This window comes from Arvicanthis niloticus, chromosome 9 (genome assembly GCF_011762505.2).
Source record: "Arvicanthis niloticus isolate mArvNil1 chromosome 9, mArvNil1.pat.X, whole genome shotgun sequence".
Taxonomy (NCBI): domain Eukaryota; kingdom Metazoa; phylum Chordata; class Mammalia; order Rodentia; family Muridae; genus Arvicanthis; species Arvicanthis niloticus.
The window spans coordinates 30,126,139-30,142,947 of record NC_047666.1 but is presented as its reverse complement, the minus strand read 5'-3'; the positions used below and the strand labels follow the sequence as shown (position 1 = coordinate 30,142,947).

The 16,809-nt window shown below is 49.8% G+C and overlaps 1 protein-coding gene and 1 long non-coding RNA gene across 3 annotated transcripts in view; one reads left to right on the top strand and one right to left on the bottom strand.

The window, feature by feature from the left end:
• The window catches only part of Uroc1 (urocanate hydratase 1), a 26,716-nt gene extending 11,198 nt beyond the window's left edge, over positions 1-15,518 (bottom strand). Inside the window, exons 1-15 of one of the 2 annotated variants that reach the window (XM_076940096.1) lie at positions 15,354-15,518; positions 11,974-12,104; positions 11,212-11,305; positions 10,683-10,742; positions 10,272-10,400; positions 10,087-10,148; positions 9,221-9,287; positions 8,986-9,129; positions 7,853-7,941; positions 6,884-6,946; positions 6,431-6,610; positions 5,911-6,008; positions 5,289-5,361; positions 4,044-4,165; positions 2,072-2,142 (exon numbers count right to left, since the gene is read on the bottom strand). In XM_076940096.1, the coding sequence (XP_076796211.1) occupies positions 2,072-2,142; positions 4,044-4,165; positions 5,289-5,361; positions 5,911-6,008; positions 6,431-6,610; positions 6,884-6,946; positions 7,853-7,941; positions 8,986-9,129; positions 9,221-9,287; positions 10,087-10,148; positions 10,272-10,400; positions 10,683-10,742; positions 11,212-11,305; positions 11,974-12,104; positions 15,354-15,479 (1,509 nt within the window). In that variant the 5' untranslated portion in view covers positions 15,480-15,518. The remainder of the gene's footprint in view (positions 1-2,071; positions 2,143-4,043; positions 4,166-5,288; positions 5,362-5,910; positions 6,009-6,430; positions 6,611-6,883; positions 6,947-7,852; positions 7,942-8,985; positions 9,130-9,220; positions 9,288-10,086; positions 10,149-10,271; positions 10,401-10,682; positions 10,743-11,211; positions 11,306-11,973; positions 12,105-15,353) is intronic. The other variant, XM_034512079.2, reaches the window with a different exon arrangement.
• LOC143443480 (uncharacterized) lies at positions 13,903-16,809 on the top strand. The gene is made up of 4 exons (XR_013112514.1): positions 13,903-14,503; positions 14,774-14,868; positions 15,072-15,161; positions 16,541-16,809. It is a non-coding gene; the product is annotated as an uncharacterized LOC143443480 (long non-coding RNA).

Below are 16,809 nucleotides of genomic sequence, written 5' to 3'. Positions count from 1 at the left end.
TCTCTCTCTCTCTCTCTCTCTCTCTTTCTTTCTTTCTTTCTTTCTTCTTTTTTTAAAATCTTAAAAAGTTTCTTTCAGACTTAAAATGTTAAGTCTGAGTCAGTGCTGTGAGTGTGAGGTGTTCAGATTTCTTGGGGGAAATTTCTCTGGATGGCTTGTGTATTCTGCCTGCTGCCCTCCTTCTACCCCAGTCCCAGGCTCCCTGGATTTAACTTGGGTCATAAAGACTGTGGCTGGCACATAGAGTTTTCTGGGGGCACACATGCAAACTATGACCCTAGGATAGCATGGCCTATGATGGGGACAGTTCCTTCCTGGCTCTGTAACCTCTGGCCAGAGACTTGCTAGCTAGCATAGCCATGTGTGGACCAAATTTTTCTTTATTTAATTTCTCCTCTAACCAGGGCCTGGCAATGGTTCTCTATTATCAGACACCTTTTCTGGCCAACCATCTGTCCCCTGATGGTACTGTCCTTCACTGGTGTGCTCAGCTCTGACCCTGGACAGAGCTGTGCCCAGCGAGGGCCACAGAGTCACACTGGAAGATCCAGCACCACTGTCACCATGTCATAGACGAAGGCTGATCCACCAACCCAGGGCACTCAGCGGGACTGTCACAGAGCCAGTTCAAGTGTCTAAGCTTTCAGCTTCCACAGGGACTCCAGAGACTGTGGAGTAACTGGATGAATGAAGACTTTGTTTGCTGCTCCAGAGCCCCAAGATACCCTTTTAATCCTCCTCATTAGAAGAAAAAAATCAGTAAAATACACTGTCATGGCTAGTTTTATGTCAACCTGATGCAAGCTAGAGTTATCTGAAAAGAGGGAATCTCTACTGAGGAAATGCTTCCATAAGATTCAGATGTAGGGTGTTTTCTTAGTGATTGGTGGGGGAGGGCCCAGCCTATTGTGGGTGGTGCCACCCCTGGGCTGGTGGTCCTGAGTTCTATAAGAAAGGAGGCAGAGCAAGTCATGAGGAGCAAATCAGTAAGCAGCACCCTTCCAGGGCCTCTGAATCAGTTTCTGTCTCCAGGTTCTGCCCCATTTGAGTTTCTGTCTTGACTTCCTTCAATGATGAACTACAAGAACAACTCTTGAGTATCTACTGTGTACCAGACACGGAGCCAGGCACAGGAGCAAGACCTACAGTTGTCTATGAGCAAGAGTGTGATGAGCTGGTTACTAGGGTAGTGCATTAGGAGGATACGGCTCTCAAAAAAGGGAAGGCCAGAGTCCAAATAAACCTTTTCCTCCCTAACTTGCTTTTCACCATGGTGTTTCATCACAGCAATAGAAACTCTAGATAACATAACATAAATCTGACAAACATTAATAACTTTTCAGCATACTGCTTGGTGACATGAGCCTGTCAGTGCTGTGCAGCTGGCCCGCCATCTAGTTCCAGAAATTTTTCTTTTTTTCTAAACCAAAACTCTGTCACCATGAAACAATGACTCTTCATGTCCTCCTCAGCCCTCACAGTCATACCTCTAACTTCCTGTCTGTGACTTGCCAACTCTAGGGGCTGCATGTGAGTGGTATCTTACATGGGTTTGTTCTTCTGTGACTAGCTTGTTTCACTTAACATCGTGTCCTTCAGTTTCACCCAAGTGGCAGTGACTGGGAGAATGTCCTTACTTGTTGCACTATAAGGAGAAACATTTTGATGGTCCATTTGTCTGCCAAGAACCCCTTGGACTGCCTTGGCATTTTAGCTACAGCACCCAGGATCCTGAAATCTGTTCCTATCTGTTGAGTCTACAGACAGCACAGGATGGTCAGATTATACTGCTTTATGTTCCTACCAATGTCGTCTAAGGCCTCCAGTTTCTCCATGTTGCTATCGAGACACCCTTTCACAAGCCCCTTTCCTGAATAAGGTGGTCACTATAGTGCTGCTGTCAACAGTCACATGACACAGGGTCTGCATCCCTCAGCCTCAGGACATGGCAAGATGGATCCTAGGACTGTGCTGAGACCTATGGCTGCACCTTGTTTCTGGGCAGTTTCTTGGCACCTCAGCCTCCTCCAGGACTCTGCAGTACCCATTTGTCCCCAAGCTAAGCTCTCACCAGCTGGTGCTTGGCGGCTTCCCGGATCCAGCGTATATTATCCATATACTGTAACTTCACGGATGCCTTCACTGCAGGGAGAAAAGAGAGGGATAGCTCAAGTCTCGGAAGCTGCTTGCCAGGGGCCCCAACTCTTTTGTTTCTGCTCTATGTATGCCACAGGCACCTGGAGTTCATGGGCAATCCCTTACATTAGCTTCCCTGAATTTGAGAATGATTAATTAATTATTAATGAGTGCAATGATAATGAATTAGTGTCTGGGCATATGCAGCACATTGCTGATGAATTCAGTCCCTCCAAGAACAACTCTTGAGTATCTACTGTGTACCAGACACGGAGCCAGGCACAGGAACAAGAACTACAGTTGGCTATGAGCAAGAATGTGATGAGCTAGTTACTAGGGTAATGCATTAGGAGGATAAGGCTCTCCAAGAAAGGAAAGGTCAGAGTCCTCAATACTGAGAAGCTCAGTGGGAACAGAATTCCAGATAGAGAGAATTCAGGTCCTAATGTGGAAATGCATGATCTACCTTAGGAGAGGTAAGAGCAGGTTGGTGGCCATGATGCACGAGCAGGTCTGAGTAGCTCATGGGAACAGACTGGTAATGAAGGAGCTGAGACTCAGCGGTCAACACAGAGAACATCAATACTTTACTTAAATAACCTCACAATTTAAAAATTGTATTTGGGATGAAGGCAGCACTTGAACTCATCACTGCTTGATACCAGCATTGTAGTCTGTGTCCTGGAGGTCCTCAGCATCTGTCCTCCCTGCCTGGCAGATGCTGGCCAGGCTGGAGTGCTCCTGCTGGGCAAGGGCAGGTCACTTTGTAGCTTGAGGCTGATTGTGCTGGAGAGTCTTATGCCACCACACCTATAGGTATGAAAGCTCAGCTTCCTTGTAGAGCTCTGGATAGTAGGCACCCAGCTGACACCCAGATGTGTCTGCTTAGGGCCAGCCAGCTTTTCTGAGCTAGAGAAGCTGGGAAAGCAGTGGGCTAGACTTCCTAATGTAAAACCCCAGCCACTTGCTTCCACTTGGTTGAACCTCCTCTTTGCATTTGACTGACAACGCCAAGTACATTAGAAAGGACAATGCGTTTTAAGAAAGCAGCTGGGGCATACAGACACAGGAAGACCACAGACACTCAGCTCAGTGGTAGAACCAAATCTCTACACTGATGACCAAGATGAGCTCAGGGGCCCAATGTCAGAGAACCTGAGCATCAGGTGGGTGTGGACAGAGCCTGGTATGGGGTGGCATGCTCACAAAAGGCAACTGAAGTCAATGAGAAGTGCTCCTGACATGCATAAAAAAAAAGGCCAATGCTCAATGACTCTCTCTCCCACTCCTGGAGGAAGGGGTCTGCAGGAGAGTGCTTGGGTTAGAGAGGGCCAGCAGCTCATCAATACCCAGCAATCTGTGGGGATTGTGGGGCAGTTTGCCAGCCTGTGGCACTACTGTAGGGCAATGGAAACATTAAGAGGGGGGAGGAAGTGAGGTCATTAGGAGTGTAGCCTTGAAGGAGATGTTGGGACTCCAGCCACCCCTCCTCTCTCTGCTCCCAGAGAGTTCCACTTCAAAATAATGGCGCCAACTAAGCACTGCTGAAACCTTTGAAAGAGGAGCTTAAAGAAAACCAAGAAAACCTCCTCAACTTGAGAGACAGATTCACTTAGGTGTTTGTCATGGTGACAGCTGAATGACTTAGTCCCCTGTGACTTTGCTACCAGCAGGGACAGAGGTGGAGCTGAGCACAGGGCTGGAGGGCAGAGCCTGATGTGTGCATGGACTTCATGCTCAGAACAGCTTTCAGAGAGCAAGATCTGAAAGTGCTCGAGGTCCCCTTGTGCAACAACCTGTGGTCCTTTGACTCATGCTGAATCTGGCACAAGCCACCGGGAGCCCAACAGAAGCAGGAGATTTGGGAGAGCAACCACTCCTGAGCACCACTCATCCAGAAATATCACCTCCATCAGCAATGGCTTTCTCCAGCACAGATGTGGCCAGATGATCAGTGACAGCCAGGTCCTGGGGATCCCCTGATGTGCACACCCAGCGGAAGGGCCCAAAGCCCTGGGAGAATATATCCCTGCAAGGACAGATGTCTCCTTAGCCATGACCACCTGGGCTGCCCGCATCTTTTCGCTGAACTGGGGAGTGGCATGTAGGCATGCCTAGGGGAGAGGGGCAGCATCCAGAATGAGCTCGAGCTGTTGGCTTTTAAACAGTAAGTCTTAGAGGACCTCCCAGCTCCTCTGACTTCTCCTTGGCTTCTGCTCCCATCTCTAAATTTATACCACTTCTCTAGCAGCAGGAACTGGGAACTGGGACAAAGACAAACAGTTTCTCAAACTACTCTTATAAAGACTACATGGAAACCAGTCATCTAAAGTAAACAGCTGAGAAATCTAGGTGAACGTGTAGACTCAGCTCAGCCTTCCCTGGTGACTCAGCTTCTGTGCAGTTGAAGTGGGACAGAGGGATGCTATGGCCTTGGGCCATCTTAGCTCCATACTTGCCGAGCTAGGCTGGGTGTATCCCTGCTGTCTCTTTCCTGCTTCTCTTCCTTGGGGGAAAACACAGTCACTCTACACCCCAGTGTCCAAGCCCACCCATGGCTCTGCTTCCATCCATAGCAGTAAATAAAGCTCAGAAGGCAGCTTCTGCCTCTCTGGATTCCAACCGTGTCTTCCATTTGTCTATGGACATGGAGACCCGTGAGTCTGAAAGTCCAGACTGCTCCATTGGTCTATCTTAGCCCTGGTTCCTGCTGGATCCCCCTACATCCCTGTTTCTCTTGACCCTTGACCTTGACCCTTCTCAGACCTGCCATGAACAGCCAGATGGCACAAGGGCTTCAAGCCACAGCAGGTCTTGGTCTTCAGGATTGAGTTACCATCCAAAGGACAGCTTTCTGGCCACATCACTTAGGAAAATGAATGGGTATGTGGCAGGGTGGTGTGCACAGGGAGTGACCTTGGCCGCCAGGCCCCTTGGTCCTCTTACTGAGGTCCTGCGGAAACCCCCTCTGTACATGTGTGTCATGTGGAAATGCTGTAACCACTGCCTGACTACTTCTCAGCTGGATGAGGTCTAAGCACACAGCCCTGTGATCAGTGCCAGAGGCTCTTGTAGCTGGAAGGCCAGGACCTAGGTCCCAAGAAAAGTAGAAATGGTACTAGATACCCCCAAATGGGGCACCCATCACTCACCCCATAATGTGCTGGACATAGGAGGGGTAGCGAAATTCCGTCTTGTTGGCTCCTTTCTTCTCTACATCTGCTCCTGTGCCCAGAGTCACTTATCAGTGTGAGTGCCCATGGCCACACCGACAGTGACTTAAACAAGGGGTCCTGGGAAAGGCTGGGAATAGTCTTAAGGTCTTTCCTTAGGCAAATAAGAGGAGAAACAGCACAGTGCAGCTCTGGATGGCATATTGCCATCTGTGTGCCATCTAGGCATAGGGAATAGACATAGGCCACAGAGTCACTGTCAGCCTCAGAGGTACCACTCTGAGGACCCCACCCCACTGGTCTGTAGGTGGCCTTGCAAGTGGCCATGGAGGAAGGCAAGGGAGGAGACAATCTCTTGTGGATGCTGAGCCTTTTATATTGTTTTAATACAAGGAGAAGTTAAGGCCCAGTAGGCCTGCCTGTCTGGCAGAACCAGCTTTCAGAAGGAAGAACTGAGTAATTTCACAAGAAGATCTCCCAGGTACCCACTGGGTGACCATGTGGCTGAGCTAGGGGTATGAAGTGGGGAGAGAAGAGTTTACCCAGGTATGCTCACACAGGCCCCCAGGTACCACTTGCCCAGCTTCCCCCCTCTGCCTACCTGCTCTCTGAGCCTCCAAGAGGAAGGCATTACCATAGTCCCAAAAGAAAAACTTCTCCTGGGCCAACCTGTTGATGGCTGAGACATGCCTCCTCAGGCTGCAACGAACAGATGATCAGCCCCCGACCCAGCTCCACTGCCCCACCCTGCCAAGCCTCCCCAAACCCTTCTAAACCCAGTGCCAGAAAGTCTCCTGCAGAATCAGCCTCCTCTAGCTTACTGTGACTGCTCCCAGTGCCACTGATACCCATGTCTACTTAAAATGCTGAGATCCTCAAGAGCCCTTGTCTTGTAGTGGACCCCTAAACTCTGGGGTCCAATGTATGAGATGGGGTGCTGTGGGTATCCCAGAGTGAACCCAGCATGGACATGTAAGCTGCCCTAGGATGTCACAAACATCAATTTAGTTTGTCCCACCATTCCCAAGAATACTGTGCCCATGATCCCCTCTGAAGGTAGGAAGCTGTGGCTCAGAGAGGTTAGGACCCTGCAGGCTCTGCTGCTCTTTTCTGTTGCCCACCTTTCCTGCACCAGGTGCTTGAATGCAGCGGGGTTGGAGGACATGAGGCTCTGAGCCTCTGAGAAGCTGAGCTGCACAGGGTAGTAGCCGCCATTGAATGGGTTGTGACAGGATGTCTGGTCCGACCCGAGATCTACCAAGAGTTCTCCTGTTGTGTCCAGTTCATGGACAAGGCGCTCCCTAGGGGAAGTGGTGGGGTGGTCAGAGAAGGGCAGGCATACCTGAGCTGGAGGAGGGCCAGCTGGCAGACACTGCAGCCCTCATTCTACCCCACACTCTGTAGGCAGTGTCTGCTTTCTCCTTTGCCAAGTGTATGGGAGGAAAGGCTGACGGGTCTGAGTGAGGATGATGGTTTTTCCAGAAAGGACAGGGTTGAGGCTCAGAGCTGGTGACTTGGAAGCATCTGCTTAGCACCCCTGAGGTATCTTGGGTACCTCATCAATTTCCACTTACCAAAGATCCACCACGTTGCCATGGTAGCCAAGGCTGAGTACCTCCTTCTTTTTCCTTGCTTCCCTAGAAGAGCAAAAGAACAGAACAGATGCCCTGCACCTGTCCTCTGGTGTAGCTGCTCTGCTTACACACAGGGAGCTCAATGCTGGCCAAATGTGGCAGGCATAGGAGGCCACTGAGGGCTTGTGTGTGAGTGTGTGCTTGTGTGAGAGTGTGTGCTTGTGTGAGAGTGAGCTTATGTCGGTGTGTGGGTCTGTATGTGACTGTAGGCCTATGGGTGAGTATGAGTCTGTGTGTTGGCTTGCATGGGCCTGTGTAGATTTGAGGCTCTGTGACTATGGGCCTGGATGGGTGAAGGCCTGAGTATGACTGTGGGCCTCTGTGTTATTGTGGGACTGCCCAGGTCTATGTGAGTTTGGACCCATGTGAGTGTATACCTGCCGATATGTGCTAAGATGAGGTATGTTCCCTCAGACCCCATGACACAAAAAAGAGGAAAAAAAAAAAAAACGTTGACTGGAATGCCCCAGTTGATTGAGCTGAGCTGCAATGGTTACTGGGAAATGTGTGTCTCAACTCTAAAACACACTTTATAAAACACACTCTTTATAAAACACACTTATGGGGCAGAGCATGGAAGTGGTAAGATTCCAAAGTTATTTGAAGAAATAGAAGAAGATAAGAGGATGAATATAATTAATTAAGCCAGCCTTGGTGATACACACCTAAAGCTTCAGTACTTGGGAGAGCAATGCAAGCGAATTTCAAGTTCAGAGCCCCATGGCTGCCCACAAGCCAGCAACAATAATCTGTGGGAAGCGGGATATTTAGACTCTCCGGGGATACTCCCATAGTGGAACCCCTGGATGATACCTGTGGTCAAACATCACTGAATGGCCCAAGTCATGTCTCTCTCCTGCTTCCAATGCTCAAGGTCAAGTGTTCTGAGTTCCACACAGCCCACTGTACCTGAGTCTCGCAATGCAGTGGTCCAAGCTGTCAGTTACCTCCATCAGCCAGCCTTGCTGGTGGCGTTTTACAAGTGCAGTTTTATCAACCTGAGGCCACAGGACACAGGCCATGCATCACTCACTGCCCCTGAACAACCCCTTGAGAGATGCCACCCTATGTACCCCCACTCCACTGATGAAGCTTCAGAACAGTCAGTATGGCCAATGAGAAAAAAGAAGGGGCTTCTGAGACACTGTTTCCCTGTTGAGATAGTCAGCCAGAGCTGACATGTCTCTTCCCACTTCTTCCTGCTTTGAGTGTGAATGGCACGGCTGGATGATGTGCTGATTTTATCTCCATGAGAGAAGCCCAGGAGAGTCTAGAGGAGCTAATGTTGACATCATTGAGCTGCTGAACAAATGCCTGCACTGTCGGTTCCATGCGAAAGATAAAACTCTTATTTATATAAGCTGCTAAGGATTTTCTGTTACCTGCAGCCCAACACAGTCCTAGCAAAGCTCAGACATGCAAAAGGCAGGTAGTGTCAACTAAGTAAAATTACATGGGTTTGACACCAAGACTTATCTCAAAGTTTCTCCCTTCCACTGTCCCCTGCTTTCTTCCTTGACTGTGCCATCTTCCAAACAGACATGAGAGCCACTAGGGCAAGACCCCTGTGCATACTTCTGTCAAGGAGCAGCTTGTGTACCTCCTGGGTCTGATGTCAGCCACGAAAGCTGGGAAAGGGGTGCTCTACAGCAATTAATTCACAAACATGTATTCTCTCTCATCTAGATTCTGTATCTGAAGGGACACAGGAAGCAATGGCTGTGCACACAACAGTTACAGCTTCCCAGGCTGGAATTTAGCAGGCATAGAACATGGAGGGCGATGGGCACTGTGCAAGCAGGACCCATGTGTAGCCATAGGGATCCATCCAGGGAGGCAGAGCAAGGCTTTGTGGAGGAGGTGAGGGGGTTGGGGAAAGAACCCAAAGAGGGGAGGGTTAGGGTGGGGTGTGGGAAGAGTGGAAAGGTATGGGGGTGGGGAAGGAGAGGATAAAAAGAAGGGGAGAGGAAAGAAAGCAAGCAGGCTGAGGCAGGAAGGAATGAATCAGATCTGGAGGGCTAGGCAGAAGCTCCCCAGCTTACCTCTGCAATTACCCCAATGCATCCAATGATGGCTGCAGCCTTGGCTTGAGCCCCACTCATCCCTCCAAGTCCAGAGGTGACGAAGACCTTCCCTGCCAAGTCCTCGATGCCCAGGTACCGCCGACCAGCATTCAGAACAGTGAGCTGTAGGCAGGGGAGGCGGGGTACTAACTGTCCATCCCCAGCATATCCACCTGCAGGGACCCATCACTCATTATGTATGCCCGCCTCTCACCACTGTGCCATGGACGATTCCCTGGGGACCAATGTAGCAGTAGCTGCCCGCTGTCATCTGGCCATACCTGAGCAGAGAAGAGGAGGCCAGTGCTTAGCAGTGTTAGAGTAAACAGTGGACCACTCTCAAGGCGCCTGTACATTCTCCTTTGCTATAATAAGTGGACAGAAATGGAGATCATCATGTTAACCAGAATAACCCAGAGTTGGAGTCAGGAAAACAAACATCACATATTTTCACTTCTTTGTGGAATATAGATGTGTGTGCGTGTGTGTGTGTGTGTGTGTGTGTGTGTGTGTGTGTGTGTGTGTGTGTTGAAAGTAGAAAGGGGACTATGAGAAGGGAGGAGGTCTATAGGGGAGAAACAAGAATATATGTCCCATGAAAGCAGAAGAGGGCTACTTAGGGAAAGGGGGGACTAGCAAGGAGAGCCAGGCATCTGGGAACAGTGGGGAGGATGAATAACAGCTAACTCTAATGGGGGCTGGAGAGACAGCTCAGTGGCTGGGATGGATGGCATGTGCCACTGTGCCTGGCTTCAGCACTTGTATTTTACCATAGGATTTGGTGGTTTTCCCTGTCTGACATTTGTATTTGTGAGCCAATTTTCTGTATGTCTGGGGTTACTCATAATAAAATCTTTTGAAACAATGGAATCCACAATTGTATGTTTCTTTGGCTATCCAAAACAGTAAGCATTCACACAAAACTACTAGGGTATAGCTGTGTGAGAATGCAAAGATTCTGCTAGACTACGGTGTAGTTGTAAGTCTTCTCTGAAATCAGGCTTAACACAGCCCTGTTGTCTTAACATGAAATGTAACTAAGGGCAGACACCACAGCAGAGAGCTGACACAGTGACTTACATGGTCACCCCCAAGGCAAACAGCTTCTCATACTCTTTCCTGGAGGAGTAGTTGGGAATGACCTAGAAAAGAGGAAGGGACGGAGAGTGTGTGGTGTGCTGTTGTCTGATCGCCTCTTCACCAACAGCACCCCCTATCTCAAGCCCGGTGCTGGATAGGCTGCATGCTGGCTGCCTCAGACTCACCATCCCATTAGTGATGACCAGCCGTGGGGCACAGGGGCTGCTGGGAAAGAGGCCCAGAGGGTGTCCACTGTACATGACCAGGGTCTGTTCCTCGGTCATCTTCGACAAGTAGGACATGATCAGCCAGAACTGGATGGACAGTGCACATGCAGGACTTTGTAAGTGTGAACTGGCACCGACATAGGCCCCGCACGCTACACCTAGATCCAGGGATTCCTGCAGGGTCTGTCGGGTTCATCCTAATAGCATTGTTTGCCTAGATCCTCTTTAATCTCTAGGGTCACCTAGTACCTCCCATAATGCACATCTACTCCTTCTTATAAGTGAAGCATCTCCAGGTGATTGCCAGTGCTGAAGCATTGGACATCAGGTAGAACGGTGGACCACTGAGTGCCTGCCTGATCACCATACCTGGGCCCAGTTGCTGAACACTTGTCCGTTGCCTCCATAGGTCACCAGCTCCTGTGGGAACTGAAGAAGATGTGGCATTATCTGAGATGGGGCTGTGGACAGGGAGAAGTGGAAGCTCTATTTTCAGCTATACTCAAAGGAACAATGAAATGGGGCGAGGAGAGAAGCCTGAGGGAACACATAGCAGCCACCAGCTATGTGGGCTACCGAGCATGGCTGTCTATGTGAATGGAGGGACAGAAGGGATCTCATTAAGAGTGATAAGATACAGTATGATAAAATATTATTAAATCTTTTTATTCTCAGGTGACTATTAGAAAGCTACAGTTATGGGTATGTTTGTATAACTGTATTGTTATGTATTCTTGTGATTTTATAATCGTTTCCTGCTGTTTATTTTGCCCTACTTACAGAGAACTTTGTGTTCTAACACCAGTTTTGTAAGTGCATTAACAGGCTTAACAGCATTACTTGGGATCTCAGGTCATGTTTCTCTGGGTTGTGCTGGCCTCAATTTCCCTGATGGTACCTGGGCCACAGCAGGGTCCAGGTTGTTCATGATCATGTGCATGATGGCTGCAGCTGCCCGTGTCCGGCAAGGGTACTGCTCAATTGGATAGGCCCTGCAAGAAAAGGTCCCACAATGGGCATAACATGGGAATCCTCAGGCCTCCTGTCCCACTAAGATGTTGAGTCTGCCGTGGCTGAGCTGACAAAGCACCTAAAGGAAATCCTTAGAATCACGAGTGTGAGTGTGGAGGTGGGAGTGGGAGTGGGTGTGGGGGCATGGGGTGGGGGTTGGGGGAGTGAGGATGGGTGTGGAGCACCAGACCCACCAGCTGCTAGGCAGCCTGACTTTCCACATTCCCGGAGCAGGAAGTTCAGCCCACTCCAGTCACTGTCTCTTTCTACTTCAAACCTGACTACCAAGATTGCTGAGGGCTGCTTTCCAGAGCCCTCAATCTTTGGGCAGTTTAGTTATTTGTTCTTTTATTCACTCATCAAATATCCCTGGGCAGAAACTCCATGGAAGGTGGCAGCAAATAATTCAGAGGGGACATGAGGACCCCATCTTCTGGCCAAGCAGGTCAGTGTCCGACTCAGCACTCCCTGCAACTCCCCTCAGGGAGATATCTCACTACCTATTTTCTCGGCACAAGGGTGTCAACTCACTGTACCAACTCCATAGTTGCCCCATTTCAGACAGACTGGCCTCTCTTTTAGCCATAGATTCCCTGAGGCTCCTGACTTTTGCACATCCCTGTCTGAAGCCAAACCCACGAGGGCTTACCTCATCTCGATGCTGGGGCAGAACCGGTACATGTAGATATGTCCAAACTGTCGTAGCTCCTGGGCAAACTCCAGGGCCAAAAGCTTCTGGACATCAGGTGGGAAATAGCGCAAGGCATTCCTGAGTGCCAGCTGGGAGGAGAAGGGTGAGAGGTTAAAGGCCCTGTGGCCGTCCACGTACTCCATCTTCCCTCTCCACCTGGATTGCCTTTGCTCCACTCAGAAACTGGTTGAGCCACTCTGAGAACATCTGCTTTGTCTTCAGAGAAGTTTTCCCTGATGGCCACTGGCCTCTTTTATGAGGGCAGACCTCAAGTTCTCTCTTCTTGGCCCCATCTGGTCTAGGAGCTGCAGACTTAGAGGAGGAAAGCAGAAGCCACTGTAAGTCCAGAGAGGCACCTAGCTTGGTACAAAGGCTGTGTTCTGGGATGGACAGACTTGGGCAGTGTGCATAGCTGATACAGTAGCCACTGCCATGGCCCCACCATGCTCATGTTCCCCTCCCCCAGCCTGAATGTTGCCTTACAAGGTGAAAGGCAATTTTTTTTTTTTTTTTTTTTTTTTTTTTTTTTTTTTTACAAATAACTCAGTAAAGATATTGAAACAGTTCTGGGATCTCCAAGTGAAAAAAGTCACATAATCATGAAGGCCCTTGTAAGAGGCAACAGATGGCTAATATCAGAGGTGATGTGAGAACCAGGCTGAGTGGTGAGATGTGGATTTGAGGACGCAGTGTTGCTAAAGACATAGCTGTATGTACAGATGATTTTCCCAGCAGCATCTGTGTGCCCCACTTCCTCCTTTACTGTCTCTGTGGGTGTAATAATAGAACCCAGCTCCTAGGTACTAATGAACTAGTATGGTGTTGGGCTCACCTATGGACCCTGTGAGTGCCAGATTACAGAACTGTCCCTTCCCACACTTATGGATTTCTGCCACACTTTGTGCTGCCTGGGTCTCTACAAAAATGCTCCTACAGTTCTTGAAATGGAAGAGTCATGTTAACCACCCAAGCTATGTGCCTACTCAAAAACCTTCAAAGATCCCCACTGCCTATCTTGTGACACTCACAGTGACCTCAACATACTGGATCTTCTCCAGTCATGCTGCTGACTGTGGTGCTCCAAGTTCTGCTCCAAGCTCTACTTGATGGTATCGCCTCCACCTTCCACATATTTGGAAGGCCCATCTCTGCCTTTCCATATACTGTTTCACTTGTCTCCAAATGGCCCTTCTTTTCCTTATAGAAACCTTGCCCAAGCTGCCACAGCCACCTCTTCCCAAAAGTCCTCCAACATGCCTTGTAGGATGTGGGGTTGGCTTCTTATTGAATATCCTTGTCCATGCACTCAGTGAGCACATGATGGTGTTGCTGGACCCCAGAGACCACCACAAGGGAGCTCCCAGCCAACAAGCTGGAGATGGTATGTAGGCAGAGATAGACATGCAGACCCTCCATGTTAAAGGCCTCTCAGGATAGTGTGTTGACAGAGACAGGCCTTCAGGCCCACCATAGTGAAGGGCTCAGCTGAGGCATTTCATGCCCAGCAGAGTGCAGTGGATGAGGCAGGACTTGGGGGAAAAGGTCATTGAGAGAAACTGCACACAGGGAAGAGTGCTTCTCACAGCAGAACTGCTCCCCTTGCGAGGCACAGTGTGAAGGCTGAGCAGGCCTGTGCCGAGTGTTCACTGACTAAAGTATAGCCGGTGGCACTCCTCATGTAAATGGAGAGCTGCCAAAGAAAAGCAAGCAAGGAAGCCCGAGTCTGTCAGAACAACAAAAGAATGAATAGTATGAAAGAGTGGAAACAGGGAGAAACTCAAAGTGTGCACACCTGAAAACACACACACACACACACACACACAGGAACACATACAACCACACATGTATACCCACACATGTACGTGTGTGCGAGTGCGAATACACAGACCCACACCCAGGAATACATACAACCACACATGTGTATGTGTGTGCAAGCACACAGATGCAGACACATACACAGGAATACACACAACCACACACATATACATGTGTGCACATGTAAACACACACACACAGAGACACAGAGACACAGAGACACACAGACACACACACACACACACACACACACACACACACACACACACACCCCAAATGGAAAGCAAGTCAATGAAAGAGAAGCTTTTACTGGATTTTGGGACTCCATCATAGAGAGAAGACTTAGTCCTTCCTAACTCTAACTCCCCAGATCTGCAAGTCACCTTTCCTCTAAGGATATGGTACCCTTCAAACAGAGGGTGACATATAGGAATGAAACCAAAGGGGCCTGATCTCTCAGTTTCTGACTGCTCTTCTGCCACCACAAAACACTGTGGAAGCTGATCACCATCACCCAGCCACAGGGGTGTCAGCAGAGGCCCTTGGAGCAACAAAGCCTTCCCAGCTCTTGTGGCTGAGTGTCAAGGCACTGGTGCCTAGCGGGAAGGTAACCAAGGAGGAAGAACATTACCCACAGCAGAGACATGAGCTCAGCAGAATCAAACACATTAAGGTAAAAGAGGAGGTGACCCCCCCAAAACCCTACCTTATGCTCCTTCTCTCCAGCACCAGCCCTGTCTTGCCTGGTGCTACCCCATTTTCTAGGACCCTCAGTTCCTTTTTGTTGTTGCTCTCATTCCCAGCTCCGATCTACCCCAGCAGCTCCCAAGCATGCTCCCTGACCGTGGGCAGCTCTGGAAAAGCTCAGGAGTGGTATTCCCCAGAACAGCAGCCTGTGGGTGGGGGTCGTCGTGGGGTGTTTTATTTAGCCTTTGTATTTCAGTGTCTTTCAAGCCTCCCATGGCTCAGGGACTTGCTTCAGTCTGGCAGCTTGGAAAGCTTTTTGGCCTGAATCCTTTGTGCAAAGGGAGCCACCAGGTGAGTGGCTACCCGAACTGTCACCCCTCCCAGCACTTCTGTGTCCTTAATGGAGGCTGCACAGCCAAAGTCAATGTGAGGTTTCGGGGAGGGACAAAGAAAAACTGTTGCAGAGGACACAAGAGTCACTCAGTGTTTGGGGCCGGGCAAGGTTCACTGAGCTAGGGCCACTTCACACCCTGTCTCTTCCTGTTCCTCACTAGAGGTGGCCACAGCACCACCACAGACTGTTTGGGTGACCTTGAGCCCCAGTGTCCTCATCTGGAAGTGGGAACCCCAATTCTGAATCTAAGGTAACTCCAGGGCGGCTTCGCCTGAAGAATATCAGGTGATAGATGCTGACATACCCCCTCACCCTTCTCTGGGAGCTGGTAGGAACAAGGACAGCTAATACATGGAAAGAAAGAAGGGTATCTAGCCACCTTGGCCACCTAAAAGGCACCAAAGGGCCTCAGAGCCCAAGAGGACTGGGTAGCAGCTGTTACCTGCTCTTCTTCAGGGCTGAGGTCGGGAGTCCTAACTGGAGCATGGGGTACCCCAGCCCAGCGCCCCCGGTTCTCAGGGAGGGGTCGGAGGGGCAGACCAGAGCACAGTTCCTGGAGGCTGGACATGTCTGCAGAAACTGAGGTGGAGGCAAGTATGAAGTGACTGGGTAGTCAGGGGCAAGCAGGGTGGGGACAATCCCAGGTCACCTCCTCCAGCCCCTCATTGGGCCCAGAGAGGGCATAAAGGGCAGGTCATTTGGATCACTGCCTGATAGGTAGGTTGCCTGAGTGTTACTTGCTGGAGGAGAAACTCCTTTCGGGGCATACTCAAATTAGATGGGTATGAGTTTGGGGTGCTGGTGGACTCCAAGGGTGAGGTAGTGTTTCAATCTTAGAGGTGGCAATGTTGAAATATTGATGATGGGCAGTTATGTGACATTGAACCTGGTTCAAGCTCTACAGAAGCAAGTCCCTTGTATTGCATTTCTCTGACACTTGAGCAGGAAGGGGCTGGTAGGTGTGATGATAGCTTTCCACACCCCCAGCAACCCCTAATCATTAACAGCTCTGCAAAAAAGCCATCCTCAACATCCTGGCCTTGGACCAAAGGCCAATGCTGGGTGTCGTTCCCCCAACCCCAAGCCAGGAAATGTCCACCATTGAGTCCCAGCGGTCCTGGTAAATGTCCACTCCTGTCCAACCTCATGGCCTTTGCTCTGCCCCTGTGTACCCAGGGGGGTGGTGACCAGCTCCTCCCTCTGCAGAAAAAGGTCATGTCACCTGGCCTTTGGCAGAGTGCGAAAGTAAACGACTGGTCAGTTTGAGCAGCACATGAGGTGGCAGGCACTTGCATTGGTCCTCAGAACTTGAGTCCCATGTCACCGATAAGGAAACTAAGGTCAGAGAGGCAAGGAGACTTCCTGAAGTTCTGTAGCTAGTCATGAGTGAAGTTCAGATTTGGATGGAGACACCATTGAAATGGCTCCTGCTCTTAAGAGTCCAGTGTACATGCGGGAGTAGGGTGAAGGCATCAACAGGATGTGCTATAGCATAATTAGAAAAGCAGATCAGTCTCTGCCTACAGTCCTTGTGGCTGGGGACCCCAGGTGGCATTCCGGGTGGCCTTGTGATGAGAGTACTTTTGCATCCTAGAATCTTGTGACTCCTGGAAGTCACTTGTTTTCCAGGGAAATTTTCTACTCCTGAATCCCAGGGAGGGGAGAGGTGGACGTGGGATTGATCACCATTGACAGTTGGTCATCAGTGATGATGTAGAGTCCCATAGAGTCCCTAAGGAAGGATTTGAAGGGCTCCTATCAAGACAGCAGAGACCTCCAGAGCACCAAGAAGACTAGAAGGGTCCACAACTCTCACAACTCACCCTGAATGCCTTCTATTTGGCTGACACCCAAATCCTTCATGGTACATAGGAGAATAAAGTAACATGCTACCCTGA